Raw genomic sequence first — 27863 nt, forward strand, 5'->3', positions numbered from 1 at the left:
GTTTACTATGAATGTAATTATGATTGGAACATATTTAACACACACGTCTGTATTGTGTGTGGGTTATTCTCGAGGCACAAAATTATTCTCATTCATTTATTCAAATGTTAATGAGGGTCATATTTTTCACAATGTTTCTTTCTGTTACAAAACCAACCACTAAATAACAATCTGGGAAAATGCAGAGGAATTTGATATAAATCTAGATATCATAATAAAATATGATATACATCTAAGAACAATAGGCCGCCTACACATTGAGACAGAGGAACATTTATAGGTTGGTATAGATGTTAGGCATACTGGGATCGATTTATGTAGGACGTTTATTTCTAAATAGTAACCTAGTGAATATTCTACAGCCCTTTCCAGTCAGAAGAGTATTTTAAAGGAAATTGGTCACCTCAACAAGCACATAAAGGCTTTCACTTCTGTGAGTATAGTCATTAGCTTGTAAGCTCTCTCACAATGACAACTCCCTGTTGACTCATGCTTTTTATCATACACATTTTAATCATATATGTAATAACCAGGTAATTACCAGTATGTGACAGTGTGAAGGAACACGTAAACAACACACAAAGAATAATCTCCATGGATACAGTCCATGAACACTCAAATACCCAGTAAACAAAACATTTTGGGCAACAAACAGTTGTGTATAACAACAGTTGTTCTGGGAAGAAGATACAATTCATCTGGATCAGCTACTGTACTTTATGTGGTTGTACCACTAGAGGTATGACATGTCTTTTAAAATATAGATACAACACGGGAAGAACCCGTAATGGGAGACAAGAACAAAACTAAACCAACTCACTGACGTTCATAAAGCTGAAACATCCAAAACAATTTGGTCAATAAAGTAAAAATGAAAGTGCTATAGAAATGCAAGTACAGGGTCCAATTCTCACCTGGCTGCCTACCTGCCCACTTCATCAAATTAAATCCTCGGCTGGGATAAGCATACTGATCTGATGAAGTTCATTGAACATATATCTGTCAAACATCGCCATACAGCTACCAATCAAAGTTGGGCCCACAGACTTGAAAATATGAGATAGAACCAACCTGTTCCCTGATATAAATAACCTTAGTAAAAGAAGGCACAACTACAACTTCTTATGAAGAAAAAATACTAAAGAAACAATAAGTAATCAATGTAAAAGAGCAACATTTGGCTTTTGCAAGTAAGAGAAACTAACTGAAAAAAGTTTAGATAAAGATGGGGGAAACATGAAAACACAATGTGTAGCTCATTTTAAATTAAAAAAGTCTGCTCTACAGAAAATGTTTCAGCTACATTCCTATACAACATAAATCCAGCTAAACTCCTTATGAAAGCACCACCAGAATCACCTTTATTCACCAAGAACATTTACACATACTCAGTTGTACTTGGTGATATGGTGCTGCTAGTGATAGACAACATTTAGAGACAGAATACAGACAACAAAGTTTACACACATTATATACAACTAAGTAAAGTGAGCATAGAGAATGAGCAGATATACAAATGTACAGTGGGTATATGGTTGATATACAGTGGATGTACACATTTACAGTATCAGTATGAATATACAGTGGGGAGAACAAGTATTTGATACACTGCCGATTTTGCAGGTTTTCCTACTTACAAAGCATGTAGAGGTCTGTAATTGTTATCATAGGTACACTTCAACTGTGAGAGACGGAATCTAAAACAAAAATCCAGAAAATCACATTGTATGATTTTTAAGTAATTAAATTGCATTTTATTGCATGACATAAGTATTTGATCACCTACCAACCAGTAAGAATTCCGTCTCTCACAGACCTGATAGTTTTTCTTTAAGAAGCCCTCCTGTTCTCCACTCATTACCTGTATTAACTGCACCTGTTTGAACTCGTTACCTGTATAAAAGACACCTGTCCACACACTCAATCAAACAGACTCCAACCACTCCACAATGGCCAAGACCAGAGAGCTGTGTAAGGACATCAGGGATAAAATTGCAGACCTGCACAAGGCTGGGATGGGCTACAGGACAATAGGCAAGCAGCTTGGTGAGAAGGCAACAACTGTTGGCGCAATTATTAGAAAATGGAAGAAGTTCAAGATGACGGTCAATCACCCTCGGTCTGGGGCTCCATGCAAGATCTCACCTCGTGGGGCATCAATGATCATGAGGAAGGTGAGGGATCAGCCCAGAACTACACGGCAGGACCTGGTCAATGACCTGAAGAGAGCTGGGACCACAGTCTCAAAGAAAACCATTAGTGACACACTACGCCGTCATGGATTAAAATCCTGCAGCGCACGCAAGGTCCCCCTGCTCAAGCCAGCGCATGTCCAGGCCCGTCTGAAGTTTGGCAATGACCATCTGGATGATCCAGAGGAGGAATGGGAGAAGGACATGTGGTCTGATGAGACAAAAATAAAGCTTTTTGGTCTAAACTCCACTCGCCGTGTTTAGAGGAAGAAGAAGGATGAGTACAACCCCAAGAACACCATCCCAACCGTGAAGCATGGAGGTGGAAACATCATTCTTTGGGGATGCTATTCTGCAAAGGGGACAGGACGACTGCACTGTATTGAGGGGAGGATGGATGGGGCCATGTATCGCGAGATCTTGGCCAACAACCTCCTTCCCTCAGTAAGAGCATTGAAGATGGGTTGTGGCTGGGTCTTCCAGCATGACAACGACCCGAAACACACAGCCAGGGCAACTAAGGAGTGGCTCCGTAAGAAGCATCTCAAGGTCCTGGAGTGGCCTAGCCAGTCTCCAGACCTGAACACAATAGAACATCTTTGGAGGGAGCTGAAAGTCCGTATTGGCCAGCGACAGCCCCGAAACCTGAAGGATCTGGAGAAGGTCTGTATGGAGGAGTGGGCCAAAATCCCTGCTGCAGTGTGTGCAAACCTGGTCAAGACCTACAGGAAACGTATGATCTCTGTAATTGCAAACAAAGGTTTCTGTACCAAATATTAAGTTCTGCTTTTCTGATGTATCAAATACTTATGTCATGCAATAAAATGCAAATTAATTACTTAAAAATCATACAATGTGATTTTCTGGATTTTTGTTTTAGATTCCGTCTCTCACAGTTGAAGTGTACCTATGATAAAAATTACAGACCTCTACATGCTTTGTAAGTAGGAAAACCTGCAAAATCGGCAGTGTATCAAATACTTGTTCTCCCCACTGTATCTAAATGCAGAGAGATGAACAGAGTGAAATGCAGTATAGTGCAGTTATTTTGTGTACAGTTCAGAGATGGCTTGATGCGGTGTGCCGCATTGAGTGCATAGTCCTTTAGGCTCTATGGGCCAGATGGCCGGTTGGTAAGGGCCACAGCCCGGGGAAAGAAACTATTCAGGTGGTGGGAGGTTTTGGTCATGCGTTGCAGTTTGCCCTTGCAGTAGGCAGACACAGACCCAAACCAAACGGTGATGGAGGATGTGAAGGATGGACTCATCGATTGATGCTTAAAACCAGATAAGGATTGGCTGGGAGATTGAGTTTTTTCAGCTGCTGCAAGTAGTACATCCACTGGTGTGCTTTCAAAGTGACCGCTGTGATGTTATCCTCCAACTTGAGGTTGTGGGAGATGATCGTCCCCAGGAATTTGAATGATTCAGCCGTGCTAACAGCTGAGCCATCAATCAAGAGGAGGAGAGATGGTGGGAGGGCGTTTTCTAAAGTCAACCACCATTTCCATGGTTTTGTCTGTGTTGAGTTCCTGGTTATTGCGACTGCACCTGGCCACTAGTCGGTCGACCTCTCCACGGTACATGTACTCATCACCGTCATGTGATGAGACCGACCAGAGTGGTGTCATCTGCAAACTTGAGTAGTTTGACAGATGCATTGTTGGAGGTGCAAAGTGAGTAGAGTAGAGGTGAGATCACACATCCTTGCGGCCCTCCAGTGCTGAGGTATAAAGAGTCCGAGAGGTGTTTTCCCAGCTTCTTCACGTGTTGCGTCCTGTTGGTTAGGAAGTCAGTAATCCACTGACAGATGGAGCTGGACATGTTCAGCTAGGAGAGTTTGTCTTGTAGCAGTTCTGGGACTAAAGTCCACAAACAATATCCTTGCATATGTCTTTGGGTTATCGAGGTGTTTGAGGATGTAGTGTAGGCCCATGTTGACAGAGTCGACCTGTTAGCTCTGTAGGCAAACTGCAGTGGGTTGAGAGACGTCAGTGATGGTTTCGAGATGGGACAGTACCAGGCGCTGAAAGGTTTTCAAGATGACCGAGGTGAGCACTACAGGTCTGTAAACGTTCAGGCAGGACACCTTTAGGTTTTTTGGGACTGGAACAATGATGAAAGATTTGAAACAGGCAGGGACAGTGCATTGCTCTAGTGACTGGTTGAATACAGTGCCTTGTAAAATTATTCATCCCCCTTTGCATTTTTCCTATTTTGTTGCATTACAACCAGTAATTTAAATTGATTTTTATTTGGATTTCATGTAAATGGACATACACAAAACAGTCCAAATTGGTGAAGTGAAATGTAAAAAATATTGTTTCAAAAAACTCTAAAAAATAAATAACGGAAAAGTGGTGCATGCATATGTATTCACCCCCTTTGCTATGAAGCCCCTAAATAAGATCTGGTGCAACCAATTACCTTCAGAAGTCACATAATTAGTTAAATAAAGTCCACCTGTGTGCAATCTAAGTGTCACATGATCTCAGTATTTATATATACAGTGGGGAGAACAAGTATTTGATACACTGCCGATTTTGCAGGTTTTCCTACTTACAAAGCATGTAGAGGTCTGTAATTTTTTATCATAGGTACACTTCAACTGTGAGAGACGGAATCTAAAACAAAAATCCAGAAAATCACATTGTATGATTTGTAAGTAATGAATTTGCATTTTATTGCATGACATAAGTATTTGATCACCTACCAACCAGTAAGAATTCCAGCTCTCACAGACCTGTTAGTTTTTCTTTAAGAAGCCCTCCTGTTCTCCACTCATTACCTGTATTAACTGCACCTGTTTGGACTCGTTACCTGTATAAAAGACACCTGTCCACACACTCAATCAAACAGACTCCAACCTCTCCACAATGGCCAAGACCAGAGAGCTGTGTAAGGACATCAGGGATAAAATTGTAGACCTGCACAAGACTGGGATGGGCTACAGGACAATAGGCAAGCAGCTTGGTGAGAAGGCAACAACTGTTGGCGCAATTATTAGAAAATGGAAGAAGTTCAAGATGACGGTCAATCACCCTCGGTCTGGGGCTCCATGCAAGATCTCACCTCGTGGGGCATCAATGATCATGAGGGAGGTGAGGGATCAGCCCAGAACTACACAGCAGGACCTGGTCAATGACCTGAAGAGAGTTGGGACCACAGTCTCAAAGAAAACCATTAGTAACACACTACGCCGTCATGGATTAAAATCCTGCAGCGCACGCAAGGTCCCCCTGCTCAAGCCAGCGCATGTCCAGGCCCGTCTGAAGTTTGCCAATGACCATCTGGATGATCCAGAGGATGAATGGGAGAAGGTCATGTGGTCTGATGAGACAAAAATATAGCTTTTTGGTCTAAACTCCACTCGCCGTGTTTGGAGGAAGAAGAAGGATGAGTACAACCCCAAGAACACCATCCCAACCGTGAAGCATGGAGGTGGAAACATCATTCTTTGGGGATGCTTTTCTGCCAAGGGGACAGGACGACTGCAACGTATTGAGGGGAGGATGGATGGGGCCATGTATCGCGAGATCTTGGCCAACAATCTCCTTCCCTCAGTAAGAGCATTGAAGATGGGTCGTGGCTGGGTCTTCCAGCATGACAACAACCCGAAACACACAGCCAGGGCAACTAAGTAGTGGCTCCGTAAGAAGCATCTCAAGGTCCTGGAGTGGCCTAGCCAGTCTCCAGACCTGAACCCAATAGAAAATCTTTGGAGGGAGCTGAAAGTCCGTATTGCCCAGCGACAGCCCCGAAACCTGAAGGATCTGGAAAGGTCTGTATGGAGGAGTGGGCCAATATCCCTGCTGCAGTGTGTGCAAACCTGGTCAAGACCTACAGGAATCGTATCATCTCTGTAATTGCAAACAAAGGTTTCTGTACCAAATATTAAGTTCTGCTTTTCTGATGTATCAAATACTTATGTCATGCAATAAAATGCAAATTAATTACTTAAAAATCATACAATGTGATTTTCTGGATTTTTGTTTTAGATTCCGTCTCTCACAGTTGAAGTGTACCTATGATAAAAATTACAGACCTCTACATGCTTTGTAAGTACGAAAACCTGCAAAATCGGCAGTGTATCAAATACTTGTTCTCCCCACTGTATATATATACACACACACACCTGTTCTGAAAGGCCCCAGAGTCTGCAAGACCACTAAGCAAGGGGCACCACCAAGCAAGCGGCACCATGAAGACCAAGGAGCTCTCCAAACAGGTCAGGGACAAAGTTGTGGAGAAGTACAGATCAGGGTTGGGTTATAAAAAAATATCAGAAACTTTGAACATCCCACGGAGCACCATTAAATCCATTATTAAAAATGGAAAGAATATGGCACCACAACAAACCTGCCAAGAGCGGGCCACCTACCAAAACTCACGGACCAGGCAAGGAGGGCATTAATCAGAGAGGCAACAAAGAGACCAAAGATAACCCTGAAGGAGCTGCAACGCTCCACAGCGGAGATTGGAGTATCTGGCCATAGGACCACTTTAAGCCGTACACTCCACAGAGCTGGGCTTTACGGAAGAGTGGCCAGAAAAAAGCAATTGCTTAAAGAAAAAAATAAGCAAACACGTTTGGTGTTCGCCAAAAGGCATGTGGGAGACTCCCCAAACATATGGAAGAAGGTACTCTGGCATGATGAGACTAAAATTGAGCTTTTTGGCCATTAAGGAAAACGCTATGTCTGGCGCAAACCCAACACCTCTCATCACCCCGAAAACACCATCCCCACAGTGAAGCATGGTGGTTGCAGCATCATGCTGTGGGGATGTTTTTCCATCGACAGGGACTGGGAAACTGGTCAGAATTGAAGGAATGATGGATGGCGCTAAATACAGGGAAATTCTTGAGGGAGGTTCACCTTCCAGCAGGAAAATGACCCTAAGCATACTGCTAAAGCAACACTCGAGTTGTTTAAGGGGAAACATTTAAATGTCTTGGAATGGCCTAGTCAAAGCCCAGACCTCAATCCAATTGAGAATCTGTGGTATGACTTAAAGATTGCTGTAAACCAGCGGAACCCATCCAACTTGAAGGAGCTGGAGCAGTTTTGCCTTGAAGAATGGGCAAAATTCCCAGTGGCTAGATGTGCCAAGCTTATAGAGACATACCCCAAGAGACTTGCAGCTGTAATTGCTGCAAAAGGTGGCTCTACAAAGTATTGACTTTGGAGGGGGGTGAATAGTTACGCTCAAGTGTTCTGTTTTTTTTGTCTTATTTCTTGTTTGTTTCACAAGAAAAAATATTTTGCATCTTCAAAGTGGTAGGCATGTTGTGTAAATCAAATGATACAAACCCCCCAAAAATCCATTTTAATTCCAGGTTGTAAGGCAACAAAATAGGAAAAATGCCAAGGAGGGTGAATACTTTCGCAAGCCACTGTATGTCCGTGAAAACAGGGGAGAGCTGGTCAGCGCAGTGCTTAAAACCTCTAAATATCTAAGCCGTTACTAAGCTGACATATGGAATTGTTTTAAGATGGTCATACCATGGATCATTTAGCTACTTGATTTTTAATTTGATCACACCTATAAAACATTTTTTATAAACAATTATTTGATAAAATATTGAATTTGGCCTTTACTACTATAGCTCATAGAAACTCATTGAATAAACACATTCCTAAATGACAAAAAAGACAGTCCGAAAATAAATCATAAGGAATACAAGTGTCTGGCCTATATCTTGGAGATATTAGCTCAGGAAATGTGTTTTGGACACATATTTAACCCCTTATTTTTGTTGGCACAAAACGATCCCCATACTTCCATTCATTGTATGGGTTATCTTCAGACGAGTCCTGTGACACGGGAGAACACCATCGTGTTTGTGAGAGTCCCCTTTCCATAGAGTGGTCATAATAGTTTTGTAGGCCAAACCATTCGGACGCTACAGACGTTTCCGTGAGAAGACTGATTTTTCGGGATGTCTCATGGTCTGACAGCTCTAGCTCTGTCACCTTCCACTGCAGATGCGGAAGGCCGCCATAGGCGGATGCGGTGGATTTAGATGCAACCCATGTAAAAAACGGACGTATTTTGATGAGGATCTTTGTATTATGTTACTTAGATTAACGCACAGGTGTGTCAATAGACTCTTAAGTATTACGTGTGGCTGGAGAGACCTTGTCCGGGTCGGCAGCATTCCTGCTGTTCTGTTTCCTAAAGAGTCTATTGACCTCCTGCTCTGTGATGACCAGGGGTGGGGGAAGGTCAGCCTGGGACAGGCTGGGGGAGGGATGGGGTGTTCCTGGGAATGGCAAAAGGGTAGATGAGAGAGGAGCCTGGAGAGGAATGGGGAAGGGAGGGGCCTGTGTGTCAAATCTGCAGTAGAACTGGTTTAGTTTATTCAGCAGTGAGGAGTCTTCTTCTGTCGGGGGAGCTTTAGGTTTGTAGTTGGTAATTTGTTTCAGTCCTTTCCAGACAGACGAGCAGTCGGCTGCCTTAATTCCCGAGAGTAGCTTTTTCTTGGCCTCTCTATAGAGGACCCTGGTCTTGCTCCTGTTGTCTTCCTCTTTGGTAGAGCGGCGAGCCCTAAGCTCACCAATGAACCATGGTTTGTCATTGCTGTGTGATAGAAAAGTATTTGATGGTATGCAGTTCTCCTCACATACACTGATGTAGGATGTGACCCTGTCTGTGTAGTCGTGTATGTTGGCATTATTGAACTTGAATATGTTCCAATCCATGGTGTTTAGGCAGTCCTTTAACTCCCCAATGGCCTCATCAGTCTATTTTCCCGCATGTTTGACATGCTTGGCGGTTTTTAGTTTCTGTCTGTATGCGGGAATGTGTAGCATCACATGGTCTGAATTCCCCAGGGGAGCGTGAGTGACAGCGTGGTATGCCCCTTTAATAGTGCTGTCAACATGGTTGAGAATTTTTTTTTGACTTGTAGAACATTTCACCAATTGTTTGTATATGGGAAGTTCCTGTTGTAGGCTGGTGTGGTTAAAGTCTCCCCATGATGGTCAAAGTAGAATCTGGGTATTTTCTATCCACCTCTGTTATCTGATCAGCCATTAGATGTTGCTCTGTGTGCGCACAGGCGCTCGGAGCGATGCAGACTCCGGCCAGAATGACTCAGGAAAATTCACAGGGTGAATGAAAAGGTTTGCAGTGGATGAAAATAAATTCCAGATCTGGAGAGCATGACTTAGACAGAATAGTGACATCATTGCACCAGCCTTAGGTGACGTAGAAACACACACCACCTGCTTTGGATTTATTGCACTGCTCCGGGACACGATCAGCCCCGTAGAGCTGGAAACTGGCTAGATCCACAGCGGCATCAGAAATAGAGGCATTTAACCATGATTCCGTAAAACAGAAAGCAGAGGTGAGAGAGAGAAGTCCTTTTTTGTCCACATCAGAAGTTGTAGCTCGTGGGTTTTGTTGGCGAGTGAACGCACATTGGAGAGGAAAAGGCTGGGCATTTCATATACATCAAATCCAGGAAGTACTAGCATGACTTAAGTAGCACCAACAAGTGGACGCCTAAGACTTTAATGAAAAAGCTGGTGACAAAAAAAAACACTTCAAAGATGATGAATAACAACCAAAGGCAGAAATTCCCCTTAAAATAACTAAAAGGAAAAAAGATAGACACCAATAAATAATGTGGAACTTGTACAGTGAGTTGATGCAGAAAAAGGGCTATTCCATACACTAACCCTGTTTCTGAGATAACAGTGTAAGTATGGATAATGACTCAAAACCATGAAAGCTTTTCAACATCAGATTCAAAAAGAGTAGTGCTCCTAGCACAAGCATGTGGCTCACGTCTGTCAATTCCAGTTTTTCCAGTTAAATTCCTCTTGCTCAGGACAATCTCTTCTATGTAGACATAATGTCGAGAAAGCGCAAGTAACACCGAAACACTGAACCAGCTTTACTCACCTCACCTCTATCCATAACCATGGGCCATGTCAACAGCTTGATGAAACAGCAACAAAGAATGTGAAGAAATAGCTGTGAAATAAGTCAACTGGAAGTGTCTGTATGGTTGCCATTTTTGAATTTGCACCAGAAGAGGATCAAAAACGTTGTTTGGCTATGTGGTTAAGTGCATAATATCTTGTGTGTAAGGGGTTAAAGGCAGTTGGCTTTCACAGGTAAATCAGTGCACATGCTGGCAGTGGATCTTCTCTTTGGTTTGGTCCAGCATGTCCAACATCTCTTGTATGATGGCTTGGAGGGCCCTACCCAAGTCCACTCCACTATAAGGCTTTCCTATGGGAGGCACGTGGACGAATGCTGAGCGCCCATGGCTCAGGTACAGAGAGGTGTAGTAGGTGAAGTCACAGAGGTATCTGTCAGGAAAGACACAGAAATGAATATAATGGCTGTAAGTGGTGGTTCTACAGTAAGATTTGGGGGGAAAATAGGCCTACAACTTTCTTTGAACTACAGGTGTATGCATGCACATTGCTAGTAAAATCAATGTTGCAAACACAAATGCACACAGGAGGAGGATGCTTACCTGCCAGCATCTTTTGAGACAGACACTGCTACTCCTAGGCCAGAGGCGGTCACTCTTTTGCAGACCGATTCCATGTCAATAACAGAGTCAATGCAGTCAGGACCCCCCTCAATGCAACACTGAGAATGGGGACAGAAGTGGCTGTTGTCCAGACCCTTGTAGCCATGGTTACGGCCACATTTCTCTAAGGTAACGGTGGTGGCCATACCCGAGACTCCAACATGAACCACTAACTGATTCCCCATGCAGAGAAGGACACAAAACAAACACATTTAAATATGGTGCATATCAAGGTGCATAAATGGCCAGCAGGAGATGAGATAGGAGAGCCCATTCATTGCTTTCTTACCTGGGGATACTGCTTCCATAGTGATGGAACCAAACTCTGGACCGCCTGGTAGTCGACAGGCACCTCATACACATGCAGGTCTATGTCCTTTCCCAGGCCCAGCTTCTTCAGTTCCTTAAAACAAAGAGAAGAGTAGACAGGTGATTAATATTCATAAAATATCATAGAAATGGCTTCACATTATTTCAAAACTCATTGCTTTTAGAATAAATAGACGTTTAGTAATATGTTAGACATTTCCTTGCGGTCATCTTTACTTTGTCTATTCAGTCCATTAAAAAATGTGCACAACATAATTATGATTGGATGATATCCTAAAAATACAAATTGGGCAAGCACAAATAGGAAAAGATGGAAAATGTATGGAGGAGAGGACATTTCTAAAGTGTGATGTTCACAGCTGGCTCTATAATCCGCTACAGGACAACTGGCCTACCAGGCCAGTACCCATTAATATTTAAAAGAGACGTGTTTGACCACAGCCCTGACCCTGCCACAAAGCAGCCCTTTGTTTGATTTGAATATCCTTATCAAGTCTGTCTAGACACCCTGACAACCATTGTCCCCATCAAATTTCCCAATACAGCCCCACACCACCACGTTGGCCCTATAATGCTTCTCTCACATTATAGAATGTGTAAAAAAATATTTGCTGAATGAGATGTAGTTGTCATCCCTTGACAACTAATGTGCTCTACCAAACAGGTTCGGCATGAACAAGGTAGGCAGTTTTGTTATTGTCAGGGAAATAAACTCCCTGCCTGTGACATTAAACCCCTACAACTCATCCAGAATGCCGCAGCCCGTCTGGTGTTCAACATTCCCAAGTTCTCTCACGTCACCCCGCTCCTCCGCACACTCCACTGGCTTCCAGTTGAAGCTCGCATCTGCTACAAGACCATGGTGCTTGCCTACGGAGCTGTGAGGGGAACGGCACCTCCGTACCTTCAGTCCCTACACCCAAACGAGGGCATTGCGTTCATCCACCTCTGGCCTGCTGGCTCCCCTACCTCTGCGGAAGCACAGTTCCCGCTCAGCCCAGTCAAAACTGTTCGCTGCTCTGGCACCCCAATGGTGGAACAAGCTCCCTCACGACGCCAGGACAGCGGAGTCACTCACCACCTTCCGGAGACATTTGAAACCCCACCTCTTTAAGGAATACCTGGGATAGGATAAAGTAATCCTTCTACCCCCCCCTTACCCCACCCCACCCCCCCAACAACAAAAAAACACATTGTAAAGTGGTTATCCCATTGGCTATAAGGTGAATGCACCAATTTGTAAGTCGCTCTGGATAAGAGCGTCTGCTAAATGACGTAAATGTAAACGTAAATGTTATAAAGAAGAGGAAGACAATTAATTAGTTCAATATAGCCTAAGTGAAATATGCAAAAGATACATACCTGGACTGCTACCCAACTGGCATTAATAGAGTGCTCTCCAAATGGCTCAAACCCTGCAAAATATGGCAGCATTTATTTTAAAAATAATAATAAAATAAAGGGTTTAACTCAAATAGCAGATTTTTGGGTGTAATGTGAGCAATTTCAGGTTGGCATCTCAAAGTTCAATTAACTTGAGATTGATGCTTACTTATAGGTTTGCTTGGTAATACATTTGCTTGAAGGGAAATAACTGTCCTAAGAACCTATGCTAGAAGGGCCACTAAAGAAATATGCAAAATCCCATAAAAAGCTCACTTTATATGATGTGTTTATAAATGTGTGAGTGTGGCTGCAGTAATGTTGAGATTTCACTCTGAATCCCTGTGAAATTAATGGTCTGGTGTGTTCCCTTGGGGACACAGGGATCTGTCTGTCTGGCAGGAAGGTGAAAAGGAGAGAGCGTGGGGTCGGCAGCTGCTGGCCAGCTCTTTTGTGAGGCCCTCTGTTCCCAGCAATCTAAACATCTTTTATCAGGCTATCCCGTCTTCAACTGGCCTTTGTGTCTGGGAGACGAGAATTCGGGTGTTTTCACACTTAGTCCCTTTCGGACAATTTTTGTGAATTCAGCGCGGTTCGCAACATTTTTTGTGCACTGTGAACACCCCAAAGAAACTCAGACCCCTCAAAAGAGCCCCCAAAACTAACCGAACCGAGACGTGGCCGGAGTTCGGTTCGCTTGAATTCAGTGGTCCGGTTCCCTTTTTTAGGGAAATGTGAACACAAACCTCCCCAGGTTCGCTTGTCATTATTCCCGCACCACCGATTCCCCTGCCATAATCCCTCACATTGGAAAAAACTGTTTTGGATACTGACGCACAGAAATTCCAAAAATGTGTGTGGAGTTTTTAGTTCAAGATTATTTGTTTGCAATATGTGATCTATAGGCGGAGAGCTTCATAAAATGTTTATTCGATTGTGGGGTTTGAATAGTGTGAGAAGACAACATAATTTGGTGAGAATCACAACATAGGGTACAAAATCAATTCTAGCTCTTAAAGGGGCAGTAGCCTATAATTGGGTGTACAATTTTCTATTACAGTATTATTTAATCTGCAGTTGTTCTTCTGCCATTTATTCTGTTAGCAATAAAATGTAGTTAATAGTATCTTCTGATTACAATTATTATGTCTCATATTTTAATTAAATGCAATCTATTAGCTTCCAAAATGTAAGTATGTACAGTACCAGTCAAAAGTTGACACACCTTCTCATTCCATGGTTTTTCTTTATTTTTACTATTTTCTACATTGTAGAGTAATAGTGAAGACATCGAAACTATGAAATAACACATATGAAATCATGTAGTAACCAAAAAAGTGTTAAATAAATCAAAATATATTTTATATTTGAGATTCTTCAAAGTAGCCACCCTTTGCCTTGATGACAGCTTTGCACACTCTTGGCATTCTCTCAACCAGCTTCATGAGGTACTCACCTGGAATACATTTCAATTAACAGGTGTGCCTTGTTTAAAGTTAATTTGTGGAATTTCTTTCCTTCTTAATGCGTTTGAGCCAATCAGTTGTGTTGTGACAAGGTACTGGTGGTATACAGAAGATAGCCCTATTTGGTAAAAGACCAAGTCTATATTATGGCAAGAACAGCTCAAATAAGCAAAGAGAAACGACAATCCATCATTACTTTAAGACATGAAGGTCAGTCAATACGGAAAATTGAGAACAAGTGCAGTCGCAAAAACCATCAAGCGCTATGATGAAACTGGCTCTCATGAGGACCGCCACAGGAAAGGAAGACCCAGAGTTACCTCTGCTGCAGAATATAAGTTCATTAGCGTTAACTGCATCTCAGATTGCAGCCCAAATAAATGCTTCACAGAGTTCAAGTAACAAACACATCTCAACATCAACTGAGGAGACTACGTGAATCAGGCCTTCATGGTCGAATTGCTGCAAAGAAACCACTACTAAAGGACACCAATAAGAAGAGACTTGCTTGGGCCAAGAAACACGAGCAATTGACATTGACCGGTGGAAATCTGTCTTCTGGTCTGGAGATCTTGGAGATTTTTGGTTCCAACCGCTGTGTCTTTGTGAGACGCTGAGTAGATGAACGGATGATCTCCGCATGTGTGGTTCCCACCGTGAAGCATGGAGGAGGATGTGTGATGGTACTTTGCTGGAGACACTGTCTGTGATTTATTTAGAATTCAAGGCACACAACCAGCATGCCTACCACAGCATTCTGCAGCGATACGCCATCCCATCTGGTTTGCGGTTAGTTGGACTATCATTTGTTTTTCAACAGGACAATGACCCAAAACACACCTCCAGGCTGTGTAAGGGCTTTTTGAGAAGTGATGGAGTGCTGCATCAGATGAACTGGCCTCCACAATCACCCGAACTCAACCCAATTGAGATGGTTTGGGAAGAGTTGGACCGCAGAGTGAAGGAAAAGCAGCCAAGAAGTGCTCAGCATGTGGGAACTCCTTCAAGACTGTTGGAAAAGCATTCCTCATGAAGCTGGTAAAGTGAATGCCAAGAGTGTGCAAAGCTGTCAAGGCAAAGGGTGGCTACTTTGAAGAATCTAAAATCTAAAATATATTTTGATTTATTTAACACTTTTTTGGTTACTACATGATTCCATATGTGTTATTTCATAGTTTTGATGTCTTCACTATTATTATATAATGTACATAATAGTAAAAATTAAGAAAAACCCTGGAATGAGTAGGTGTGTCCAAACTTTTGACTGGTACTATATATCTAGTTGTCCGATAACACAATTCCGAATGAATGGCTTGTCCTGCACTTTGTAAAAACCCAGAGTGCATATTGGAAAACGATCTTGGTTCCTTTCTAAACATAGCAATGTGAATGCAAAGAGGACTCGGTCCACAAAATAGGTGAAATAGCCTAACTACTGCATGTCTGGATGTCTGAAATATTACAACTTCCATATTCTTCTGCTACATACAGGTCAAGTAGGTCATACCATGACACATTCCTAACATTATGCAATGATGTCCATATGTTCATATTCAGTTATCTATAGGCATATTATTTTGTTTTGGATTACAATAAACACATTATTGCCAATTTCACAAACAATTTGAAGGCATGTATGCCATTATACAAATAACAATCTGCAACTATTTGGACAACTCTGCTGCATGTCCTTCACACAACTTTTCAACACACAGTAAAATTCTTCACATGCACGCCCTAGTTGGCTTTGTCGTGCTTGAAACTACGTACAGTCGAGCAAGTAGAGGAAACCCCACTAACCTGTAACAACAACAGTTTGCTTACTATTGTCCATATTTTTTCTTAGCTGTAGTGAATGTTTTCGTTTGTTATTCTAAATTTTACCAGGAATGCAGCTGTCTGGGATTTTGCTGTCTGGGATTTTGCTGTCCTTTCACAGTTGAATAGTCATTTGTTTCTCGAAGTGCTTTTTGCGTATTTTTTATTGGCGAGTCTGACGTAATGACGTATGGTAGATACACATTTTGGCGACAACTTCCGTTAAACGGATTTAGCATTAGCAAACAAAAATAAATTACATTCAGTTGACCGGATAGTTTGTAATATAATTTGTTATAATGGTAAGTATATATTTTATCGAGTTACAGTCATATGAGGACTGTTATGAGTTACTTGTGTGGGACCGTGGAATAGCTCGTGCACAAACGCGTGGTTGTTTTGTTTACCATGTAGATTGGATAGTTAGCTACTGTAACGTAACTAAATGGTTAATTCATTGTGTTCATGCTAGCTAATAGCTAACTAAAAATATAATAGTAATCTAGTTACAACATTGAAATGTATGTTTATTCTTACAGTATCTAAACACATGGTTTGCATTTCAAGTCAAATTTGACCTAGTTAGTTAACTACACTGAACACACAATATAAACGCAACATGTAAAGTGTTGGTACCATGTTTCATGAGCTGAAATAAAAGATCCCAGAAATGTTCCATACTCACAAAAAGCTTATTTCTCTCAAATGTTGTGCACAAATTAGTTTACATCCCTGCTAGTGAGTATTTCTCATTGGCCAAGATAATCCATCCCAACTGACAGGTGAGGCATATCAAGAAGCTGATTAAACAGCATGATCATTAGACAGGTGCACCTTGTGCTGGGGACAATAAAAGGCCACTCTAAAATGTGCAGTTCTGTCACAACACAATGCCACACATGTCTCAAGTTTTGAGGGCGCGTGCAATTGGCATGCTGACTGCAGGAATGTCCACCAAACTCGGTCCAGGGGTGCCTCTTGTTTCTTTTCTCCCCCCCAGGACCGAGTTTGGGAAACCCTGCTATAAACGGCCTCCAACTTCCTTTTTGGGAATTTGGCAGGTCGTCCAACCAGCCTCAAAACTGCAGACCACGTGTATAGCGTCGTGTGGGCGAGCTGTTTGCTGATGTCAACCTTGTGAACAGAGTGCACCATGGTGCTGTTGGTGGGGTTATGGTATGGGCAGGCATAAACTACGGACAAAGAACACAATTGCATTTTATCTATGGCAATTTGAATCAACAGAGATACATTGACGAGATCCTGAGGCCCATTGTCGTGCCATTCATCTGCCGCCCAGCCCCATGTCGCAAGGACCGTACACAATTCCTGGAAGCTGAAAATGTCACAGTTCTTTCATGGCCTGCATACTCACCAGACATGTCACCCATTGAGCATGTTTGGGATGCTCTGGATGACGTGTACGACAGCATGTTCCAGTTCCCGCCAATATCCCGCAACTTTGCACAGCCATTGAAGAGGAGTGGGACAACATTCCACAGGCCACAATTAACAGCCTGATCAACTCTATGCGACGGAGATGTCGCGCTTCATGAAGCAAATGGTGGTCACACCAGATACTGACTGGTTTTCTGATCCATGCCCCTACCTTTTTTAAATATCTGTATTCCCAGTCATGTGAAATCCATAGATTAGGGCCTAATTAATTTTTTCAATTGACTGATTTACTCATATGAGTTAACTCAGTGAAATCCTTGAAATTGTTGCATGTTGCGTTTTATATTTTTGTTCAGTATAGTTGGCAATCATACCAGCTAGTTAGCAAACATTTTCAAAGCTAGCTAGCTAATTTAATTATGTGTTTGCTAGCGGGCAAGACAACATGCACAATGACTTCAAAAAACATTGTGAAATTCACAGCTACCTCTTATCTTTGCTGAAGACTGCACAGAACCACCCTATGGTAAGGACGGATTCAACTAGTCTAAGTTTTAGTGATATTTTATTCCTACTTTGTTTGTCTCATGGTTGTTCATATAAATGTGGTCTTTGGTTTTTGTGGTACAAACATGAAACCACATCGCTTTGATTTCTTACTCATGGTTCTTCCCTATGCTCCTCAGCTGGTGGAGTTGAAGAATGGAGAGACGTATAATGGACACTTGGTCAGTTGTGACAACTGGATGAACATCAATTTACGAGAAGTAAATAAGGGATTTGTCTATAAGTACTTGTCGACACTCAAGAGTTGTGACCACTGATCTGAAATATGTATATGGTTGCTTAAGTGGCTGAGTCTTTTTCACTAATCAACTATCACAAAAATGTCCATGTCTAGCCACAAGATGGCACTATTGACGGTCAAAAGATTCAGCTTGTAGGAGGAGTGCTTCTACTAAGACTAATGCTGAAATTCTCCCCTAATCCCATTCACTCCTATCGTTTAGGATGGAGATACATTTTAGAGGATCCCAGAGTGTTACATATGAGGAAGCACCATAAAGTACCTGCGTATCCCTGATGAAATCATCGACATGGTGAAGGAGGAGGTGGTGTCCAAGGGCCGCGGGCGAGGGGGCATGCAGCAAAACAAACAGCAGGGCAAGGGCCGAGGGGGAGGAGCAGGAGCAGGCAGAGGTAAGATGGAATCCCTCTTTATGGAGAGGCATATGGGGAATATTTGGTTGAGGTGCTGGTAGTGTGATGCAATTGGGGCCTATATTTATGAGCTAAGTAAACACAGTATATGTATTTTTTACATTATTGAGTGATTCCATACAAAACCAGGACAAAAAAGGCCATGATGTTGGGGATTTTCTAAAATGTTAAATGTAATCAATAGCATGGACCTTTGGCGGAAGGATTGTTGACATATCTTTAACATATGTATCGAAACACAATATTGAGAAATACATATTTTAAAGATATGTATTCAGACCCCTTGACCTTTTCCACATTTTGTTATGTTAGTTTTATTCTAAAATTGATTAAATTGCTTTTTTTCCCCTCATCAATCTACACACAATACCCCATAATGACAAAGCAAAAACAGTTTAGAAATTGTTGCTAATTTATTAAAAATACAAAAACTGAAATATCACATTTACAGTTGAAGTCGGAAGTTTACATACACCTTAGCCATATAGATTTAAACTCAGTTTCACAATTCCTGACATTTAATCCTAGTAAAAATTCCCTGTGTTAGGTCCGTTAGGAATACCACTTTATTTTAAGAATGTGAAATGTCAGAATAATAGTACAGAGAATGATTTATTTATTTCAGCTTTTATTTCTTTCATCACATTCCCAGTGGGTCAGAAGTTTACATACACTCAATTAGTATTTGGTAGCATTGCCTTTAAATTGTTTAACTTGGGTCAAACATTTCAGATAGCCTTCCACAAGCTTCCCACAATAAGTTGGGTGAATTTTGGCCCATTCCTCCTGACAGAGCTGGTGTAACTGTGTCAGGTTTGTAGGCCTCCTTGCTCGCACATGCTTTTTCAGTTCTGCCCACACATTTTCTATAGGATTGAGGTCGGGGCTTTGTAATGGCCACTCCAATACCTTGACTTTGTTGTCCTTAAGCCATTTTGCCACAACTCTGGAAGTATGCTTGGGGTCATTGTCCATTTGGAAGACCCATTTGCGACCAAGCTTTAACTTCCTGACTGATGTCTTGAGATGTTGCTTCAATATATCCACATCATTTTCCTTCCTCATGATGCCATCATTTTGTGAAGTGCACCAGTCTCTCCTGCAGCAAAGCACCCCCACAGCATGATGCTGCCACCCCCGTGCTTCACGGTTGGTATGGTGTTCTTTGGCTTGCAGGTACCCCCTTTTTCCTCCAAACATAACGATGGTCATTATGGCCAAACAGTTCTATTTTTGTTTCATAACACCAGAGGACATTTCTCCAAAAAGTACGGTCTTTGTCCCCATGTGCAGTTGCAAACCGTAGTCCGTCTTTTTTATGGCGGTTTTGGAGCAGTGGCTTCTTCCTTGCTGAGCGGCCTTTCAGGTTATGTCGATATAGGACTCGTTTTACTGTGGAAATAGATACTTTTTTACCTGTTTCCTCCAGCATCTTCACAAGGTCCTTTGCTGTCGTTCTGGGATTGATTTGCACTTTTCGCACCAAAGTACGTTCATCTCTAGGAGACAGAACGCATCTCCTTCCTGAGCGGTATGACGGCTGCGTGGTCCCATGGTGTTTATACTTGCATACTATTGTTTGTACAGATGAACGTGGTACCTTCAGGCATTTGGAAATTGCTCCCAAGGATGAACCAGACTTGTGGAGGTCTACAATTTCTTTTCTGAGGTCTTCACTGATTTCTTTTGATTTTTCCATGATGTCAAGCAAAGAGGCACTGAGTTTGAAGGTAGTCCTTGAAATACATCCACAGGAACACCTCTAATTGACTCAAATGTTGTCAATTAGCCTATCAGAAACTTCTAAAGACATCATTTTCTGGAATTTTCCAAGCTGTTTAAAGGCACAGTCAACTTAGTGTATATAAACTTCTGACCCACTGGAATTGTGATACAGTGAATTATAAGTGAAATAATCTGTCTGTAAACAATTGTTGGAAAAATTACTTGTCATGCACAAAGTAGATGTCCGAACCGACTTGACAAAACTATAGTTTGTTAACCTAAGTATATGTTAACTTCCGATTTCAACTATACATACAGTACCAGTCAAAAGTTTGGACACACCTATTCATTCAAGGGTTTTTCTTTATTTTTACTATTTTCTACCTTGTAAAACAATAGTGAAGACATCAAAACTATGAAATAACACATATGGAATCATGTAGCAACCAAAAAAGTGTTAAACAAATCAAAATATATTTTAAATGCTAGATTCTTCAAAGTAGCCACCCTTTGCCTTGATGACAGCTTTGCACACTCTTGGCATTCTCTCAACCAGCTTCACCTGGAATGCTTTTCCAACAATCTTGAAGGAGTTCCCGCATATGCTCAACACTTGTTGGCTGCTTTTCCTTCACTTGGCGGTCCGACTCATCCCAAACCATCTCAATTGGGTTGAGGTCGGGGATTGCGTAGGCCAGGTCATCTTATGCAGCACTCCATCACTCTCCTTCTTGGTAAAATAGCCCTTACACAGCCTGGAGGTGTGTTGGGTCATTGTCCTGTTGAAAAACTAATGATAGTCCCACTAAGTCCTAACCAGATGGGTTGGCGTATCGCTGCAGAATGCTGTGGTAGCCATGCTGGTTAAGTATGCCTTGAATTCTAAATAAATCACAGACAGTGTCACCAGCAAAGCACCCCCATACCATAACACCACCTCCTACAGTGAGAAATACACATGCAGAGATCATCCGTTCACCCAAACCGCGTCTCACAAAGACACAGCGGTTGGAACCAAAAATCTCAAATTTGGACTCCAGACCAAAGGACACATTTCCACGGTGGAATGTCCATTGCTTGTGTTTCTTGACCCAAGCAAGTCTCTTCTTCTTATTGGTGTCCTTTAGTGGTGGTTTCTTTGCAGCAATTTGACCATGAAGGCCTGATTCACACAGTCTCCTCTGAACAGTTGATGTTGAGATGTGTCTGTTACTTGAACTCTGTGAAGCATTTACTTGGGCTGCAATTTCTGAGGCTGGTAACTCTAATAAACGTATCCTCTGCAGCAGAGGTAATCATAGCGCTTGATGGTTTTTGGGACTGCACTTGAAGAAACTTTCAAAGTTCTGGACATTTTCCGTATTGACTGACCGTCATGTCTTAAAGTAATGATGGACTGTGGTTTCTCTCTGCTTATTTGAGCTGTTCTTGCCCTAATATGGACTGGGTATTTTACCAAATAGGGGTATCTTCTGTATACCCTCCCTACCTTGTCACAACACAACTGATTGGCTCAAACGCATTGAGAAGGAAAGAAATTCCACAAATTAACTTTTAACAAGGCACACCTGTTAATTAGATTTACATTTTAGCAGACGCTTTTATGCAGAGCGACTTACAGGAGCAATTAGGGTTAAGTGCCTTGCTCAAGGAGATTTCGACAGATTTTTCACCTAGTCGGCTCGGGGATTAGAACCAGCGACCTTTCAGTTACTGGCACAACGCTCTTAACCACTAAGCTACCTGCCGCCTGCATTCCAGGTGACTACCTCATGAAGCTGGTTGAGAGAATGCCAAGCGTGTGCAAAGCTGTCATCAAGGTAAAGGGTGGCTATTTGAAGAATCTCAAATATAAAAAAGGATTTGTTTAACACTTTTTATGTTACTACATGATTCCATATGTGTTATTTCATAGTTTTTATGTCTTCACTATTTTCTTACAATGTAACATAGTACAAATAAAGTATTCAGACCATTTACTTAGTACTTTGTTGAAGCACCTTTAGCAGCGATTACAGCATCAAGTCTTCTTGGGTATGACACTACAGGCTCGGCACACCTGTATTTGGTGAGTTTCTCCCATTCTTCTCTACAGATCCTCTCAAGCTCTGTTAGATTGGATGGGGAGCGTTGCTGCATAGCTATTTTCAGGTCTCTCCAGAGATTTTCGATCGGGTTCAAATCCGGGCTCTGGTTGGGCCACTCAAGGACATTCAGAGACTTGTCCCGAAGCCACACCTGCGTTGTCTTGGCTGTGTGCTTAGGGTCGTTGTCCTGTTTGAAGGTGAACCTTCGCCCCAGTCTGAGGTCCTGAGCGCTCTGGAGAAGGTTTTCATCAAGGACCTCTGTATACTTTGCTCCATTCATCTTTCCCTCCATCCTGACTAGTCTCCCAGTCCCTGCCGCTGAAAAACATCCCCAAAGCATGATGCTGCCACCACCGTGCTTCACCGTAGGGATGGTGCCAGGTTTCTTCCAGACGTGACGCTTGGCATTCAGGCCAAAGAGTTCAATCTTGGTTTCATCAGACCAGAGTATCTGGTTTCTCATGGTCTGAGAGTCTTTAGGTGCCTTTTGGCAAACTCCAAGCGGGCTGTCATGTGCCTTTTACTGAGGAGTGGCTTCCGTCTGGCCACTCTACCATAAAGGCCTGATTGGTGGAGTGCTGCAGAGATGGTTGTCCTTCTGGAAGGTTCTCCCATCTCCACAGAGGAACTCTGGAGCTCTGTCAGAGTGACCATCGGGTTCTTGGTCACCTCCCCAACCAAGGCCCTTCTCCCCTGATTGCTCAGTTTCCAAACTTCTTCCATTTAAGAATGATGGATGCCACTGTGTTCTTGGGGACCTTCAATGCTGCAGAAATGTTTTGTACCCTTCCCCAGATCTGTGCCTCGACACAATCCTGTCTTGGACCTCTACGGACAATTCCTTTGACCTCAAGGCTTGGTTTTTGCTCTGACATGCACTGTCAACTGTGGGACCTCATATATTACCAAATCATGTCCAATCAATTGAATTTACTACAGGTGGACTCTAATCAAGTTGTAGAAACATCTCAAGGATGATCAATGGAAACAGGATGCACTTGAGCTCAATTTCTAGTCTCATAGCGAAGGGTCTGAGTACCTATGTAAATAAGGTATTTCTGTTTTTTATTTTATTTTTAATTTCTAAACCTGTTTTCTTTTTGTCATTATGGGGTAATGTGTGTAGATTGCTGAGGATTTTTCTTAATTTAATAAATTTTAGAATAAGGCTGTAACGTAACAAAATGTGGAAAAAGTGAAGGTCTGAATACTTTCCGAAGGCACTGTGTATGTATGTATGTGTTATATATATATATATATATATATATATATATATATACACTGCTCAAAAAAATAAAGGGAACACTTAAACAACACATCCTAAATCTGAATGAATGAAATAATCTTATTAAATACTTTTTTCTTTACATAGTTGAATGTGCTGACAACAAAATCACACAAAAAGTATCAATGGAAATCAAATGTATCAACCCATGGAGGTCTGGATTTGGAGTCACCCTCAAAATTAAAGTGGAAAACCACACTACAGGCTGATCCAACTTTGATGTAATGTCCTTAAAACAAGTCAAAATGAGGCTCAGTAGTGTGTGTGGCCTCCACGTGCCTTTATGACCTCCCTACAACGCCTGGGCATGCTCCTGATGAGGTGGCGGATGGTCTCCTGAGTGATCTCCTCCCAGACCTGGACTAAAGCATCCGCCAACTCCTGGACAGTCTGTGGTGCAACGTGGCGTTGGTGGATGGAGCGAGACATGATGTCCCAGATGTGCTCAATTGGATTCAGGTCTGGGGAACGGGCGGGCCAGTCCATAGCATCAATGCCTTCCTCTTGCAGGAACTGCTAACACACTCCAGCCACATGAGGTCTAGCATTGTCTTGCATTAGGAGGAACCCAGGGCCAACCGCACCAGCATATGGTCTTACAAGGGGTCTGAGGATCTCATCTCGGTACCTAATGGCAGTCAGGCTACCTCTGGCGAGCACATGGAGGGCTGTGCGGCCCCCCAAAGAAATGCCACCGCACACCATGACTGACCCACCGCCAAACCGGTCATGCTGGAGGATGTTGCAGGCAGCAGAACGTTCTCCACGGCGTCTCCAGACTCTGTCACGTCTGTCACATGTGCTCAGTGTGAACCTGCTTTCATCTGTGAAGAGCACAGGGCGCCAGTGGCGAATTTGCCAATCTTGGTGTTCTCTGGCAAATGCCAAACGTCCTGCACGGTGTTGGGCTGTAAGCACAACCCCTACCTGTGGACGTCGGGCCCTCATACCACCCTCATGGAGTCTGTTTCTGACCGTTTGAGCAGACACATGCACATTTGTGGCCTGCTGGAGGTCATTTTGCAGGGCGCTGGCAGTGCTCCTCCTGCTCCTCCTTGCACAAAGGCGGAGGTAGCGGTCCTGCTGCTGGGTTGTTGCCCTCCTACGGCCTCCTCCGCGTCTCCTGATGTACTGGCCTGTCTCCTGGTAGCGCCTCCATGCTCTGGACACTACACTGACAGACACAGCAAACCTTCTTGCCACAGCTCGCATTGATGTGCCATCCTGGATGAGCTGCACTACCTGAGCCACTTGTGTGGGTTGTAGACTCCGTCTCATGCTACCACTAGAGTGAAAGCACCGCCAGCATTCAAAAGTGACCAAAACATCAGCCAGGAAGCATAGGAACTAAGAAGTGGTCTGTGGTCACCACCTGCAGAACCACTTCTTTATTGGGGGTGTCTTGCTAATTGCCTATAATTTCCACCTGTTGTCTATTCCATTTGCACAACAGCATGTGAAATTTATTGTCAATCAGTGTTGCTTCCTAAGTGGACAGTTTGATTTCACAGAAGTGTGATTGACTTGGAGTTACATTGTGTTGTTTAAGTGTTCCCTTTATTTTTTTGAGCAGTGTATATATATAGCCAAGTTGTTGTTAATCATTTTGTATTTATTCCTCGTGTTATAATTGTTCTATTATTGCTCTTTTTTTATCACTGCATTGTTGGTAAGGGCCGTAAGTAATAATTTCACTGTTCTACACCTGTTGTTTACGAAGCATGTGACAAATACAATTTGATTGATTTGATTACCGCTACTCAATGGGAATATTAAAGTTCCAGAGTGGGATCTCATTCTGTGAATTACATTTAGTGAAAATCCCCCAAATCATGGTATTTTTTTAAATCATGGTTTCATATGGAATCACTCTATTAGGTGAAATGGTTTGTGTCATGCTCAGGGCTCCAAAGTGCGGCCACTTTTGGTCGCATATCCTCCCAAATATTTAGCTGTGCAACCTGGAATTTTTATTTGGGAGCACCAGTGTGCCAAGAAAAAAAATCTCCCAGATATTAATTGTTGTAATGATTAGGCTTCGCTGTGCCATTGTTTCCGAGTGCTGATTCGTTAGTGTCATGGTTGCACAATTGCTACAGCAAAAATGGCATGTTTCTAGTTTAAAAAATTCAAAAGATCTGACCCTACGCAACATTTTTGTCTTCCTATAGAGGATGGATGGGACAGCATTTTACATTTATAAACCATGTCGTTGGCTGTTATAAAACTACTTGCGGGCCTTTAACCATTTGTTTACACTTTGTTCAGTCATGTTACCGCATTGGCTAGCTAGCTAACAACCTGAGGGGTATAGTACAAAGCAGAATCAATCGTTTAGCCAGCTAGCTTTGATGAACAACCAGAACTATAGATTTTCTGATTCATTAAGAAAGCTAAACTTAGATATGTGTTTTTGGTTGTTTACTCAATGAGACCATGCCCATCTTAAGCTTATCTTTCAACAACAGAAAAGTAACGTTATTTCAGAACACTTAGGCAAGTCAGCTGGCAAACTAATTGATTCTGCTTTGTAGTATACCCCTCTGGTCACTTTACCAGTATATCCAAACATTTGGAGGCACAGAAAGAAAGGAAAAAGGATAGCTTCTTCAGGAGATCAATGAATGAATGACTGATCTCCTGCATGTCATCATCACCACAAACCTGCCGTTCTTGAAGAGAGTGTACAATTTTCAATGTAATGCATCTCAATAGGAAAATACTGCTTTTACTCAATGTAGAAACCTAATATACCCCAAATGACTTTGTAATTTCAGTGACCGGTATTTGTATCAACGTTTTAGCTTTTATAATAAACTGTCTTTACAGTGTTACATATTAGTTTCCAGGGGACAGCATGTGCTTCAAAAGTAGCTAGAATTCATATAGACCCAATATAGGCTATGTCAATCAAATTCATCATCACACACATGACGTTCTTAAAGAGACGGTGTATAATTTTCAGTGTAATGCATCGCAATAGGAAAATAGTGCTAAACCTAATTTTCCACAAATTATTTTGTAATTTCAGGCCTGCTAACCTGCATGTATTTTGTGTACCATGCACGCAATTTGAGGTCAAAGTACACTACCCTAAAACGACCCTAAAATAGGCTTCTAGTTGGCACATTGTGGTTTTTGACTCAACGGTCTGAAGTTTGAGCTGAGCCAATCGAAGGACTTGAGCGAGGATAAAAAATATTTTCTGGTGCTCCTAAATTGTATGTGGCTTATAACTTTGATCATGCTGTATATCCCTGCTCAATGTTTAGGTGTGTTCGGTGGCCGTGGCCGGGATATGCCAGGTTTGGGCAGAGGCCAGCAGCAGCAGGAGAAGAAGCCTGGTGGTGGAAACCTCAGGGAGTCAAGAACCAGCACTGAGGAGAGGGACAGACAGGTTAGACGTAAGAGATAAGTGTAGTTTTCACAGCATAACAACACTGTCAGTCAGTGGAGGTCGTCTCACACAATGGCTGGTATAATGGCCATTACCGCTCCCTCTGTGCTATGTTTCTAGCTATGTGTGTTGTGTGAGTTTGACCTCCACTGTGAGAACTATGAATAGTCCGTTCAGGTCAGAAAATGCAGGATTTTGTTTTATCTACAGATTTGTTTCCCCTTCTTAAAGTTTTTGTTTAGTTATCAATTTGGGCCACCGTCAGAAACGTATAAATATCGTCCAGAAGTAACTCAACAGTGACCCAATTTGAGAAGTACCTTTTTTAATTCATATTTTGTCAACGGTTTGTTTTAGTTTTATTGTGCTTAGAGACATTTACATACAACTGATTGTACCCAATTGTTGCGTGACGATTTAAACATACTTCAGCCTGAGACTTCCATCGTTGAAGTCGTTTGTGGTGACGTCAAAATGAGGGGTGTTGTACAAAACAAAGTCCTTTTGGATCATCTCTAACCAATCAGAGTATCAAAGCCAATGACTGATTTTCAAAACGCTGCTTTACCCACATGTGTTCTGGCTCTGGCCCAACCGGTTTCTGGTACCAATCAGAACGGTTAGAATGTGTTTGCGTTCTAGAAATCGTCTGCGAGGTACTTAGATCCAGATTTGTAGAGTACCACAGTATGAGTCATAATACCCATAAAATCTAGCAGTCAAACGGGGAAATCGTTCAAATAGTTTTTACACCTTTCATTTTTCCTACAGGGGATTTTAGAAACACTTAAAGATAATGGCTGTGTTTCGTGTAGGCTTACCCTGACGTGACGTTTTGATAACCCTGTAAATCTCTCTAGGACAAGGTGACTTTTATCAATATATTCACCTGTATTTACCCCACAAAAATGAAATGCTAATTCGCTGCTAATGTGGCTATCATAAAGAACTACAAATGCCATGATGATATGGACGAGACTGCCTAATCGAGGCAAAGGTAAGAAT

General features: G+C 42.3%; 2 protein-coding genes across 3 annotated transcripts; one reads left to right on the top strand and one right to left on the bottom strand.

The window, feature by feature from the left end:
* Positions 1 to 9801: 9801 nt before the first annotated feature.
* On the bottom strand, positions 9802 to 16044 carry LOC121532749 (pyroglutamyl-peptidase 1-like). 2 transcript variants are annotated; one of them, XM_045205783.1, is made up of 5 exons: positions 15728 to 16044; positions 12441 to 12493; positions 11038 to 11151; positions 10689 to 10921; positions 9802 to 10518 (listed from the first exon to the last, which is right to left on the bottom strand). In XM_045205783.1, exons 1-5 carry the CDS (start codon positions 15759 to 15761, stop codon positions 10326 to 10328), a joined length of 627 nt encoding a protein of 208 aa, XP_045061718.1. In that variant the 5' UTR covers positions 15762 to 16044; the 3' UTR covers positions 9802 to 10325. The 2 variants fall into 2 exon arrangements, with proteins under 2 accessions (XP_045061718.1, XP_045061719.1); XM_045205784.1 differs by having other exon boundaries at positions 15812 to 15845.
* Positions 16045 to 17775: 1731 nt separating this feature from the next.
* Positions 17776 to 27580, top strand: LOC121532748 (U6 snRNA-associated Sm-like protein LSm4). The gene is given in 4 exon segments (XM_041838540.2): positions 17776 to 17871; positions 18172 to 18343; positions 26734 to 26811; positions 26814 to 27580. Coding segments are annotated over 4 exon segments (375 nt in total). The 3' UTR covers positions 26843 to 27580.
* The last annotated feature ends 283 nt before the right edge of the window (positions 27581 to 27863 follow it).

Source organism: Coregonus clupeaformis, chromosome 20 (genome assembly GCF_020615455.1).
Source record: "Coregonus clupeaformis isolate EN_2021a chromosome 20, ASM2061545v1, whole genome shotgun sequence".
Lineage (NCBI taxonomy): Eukaryota > Metazoa > Chordata > Actinopteri > Salmoniformes > Salmonidae > Coregonus > Coregonus clupeaformis.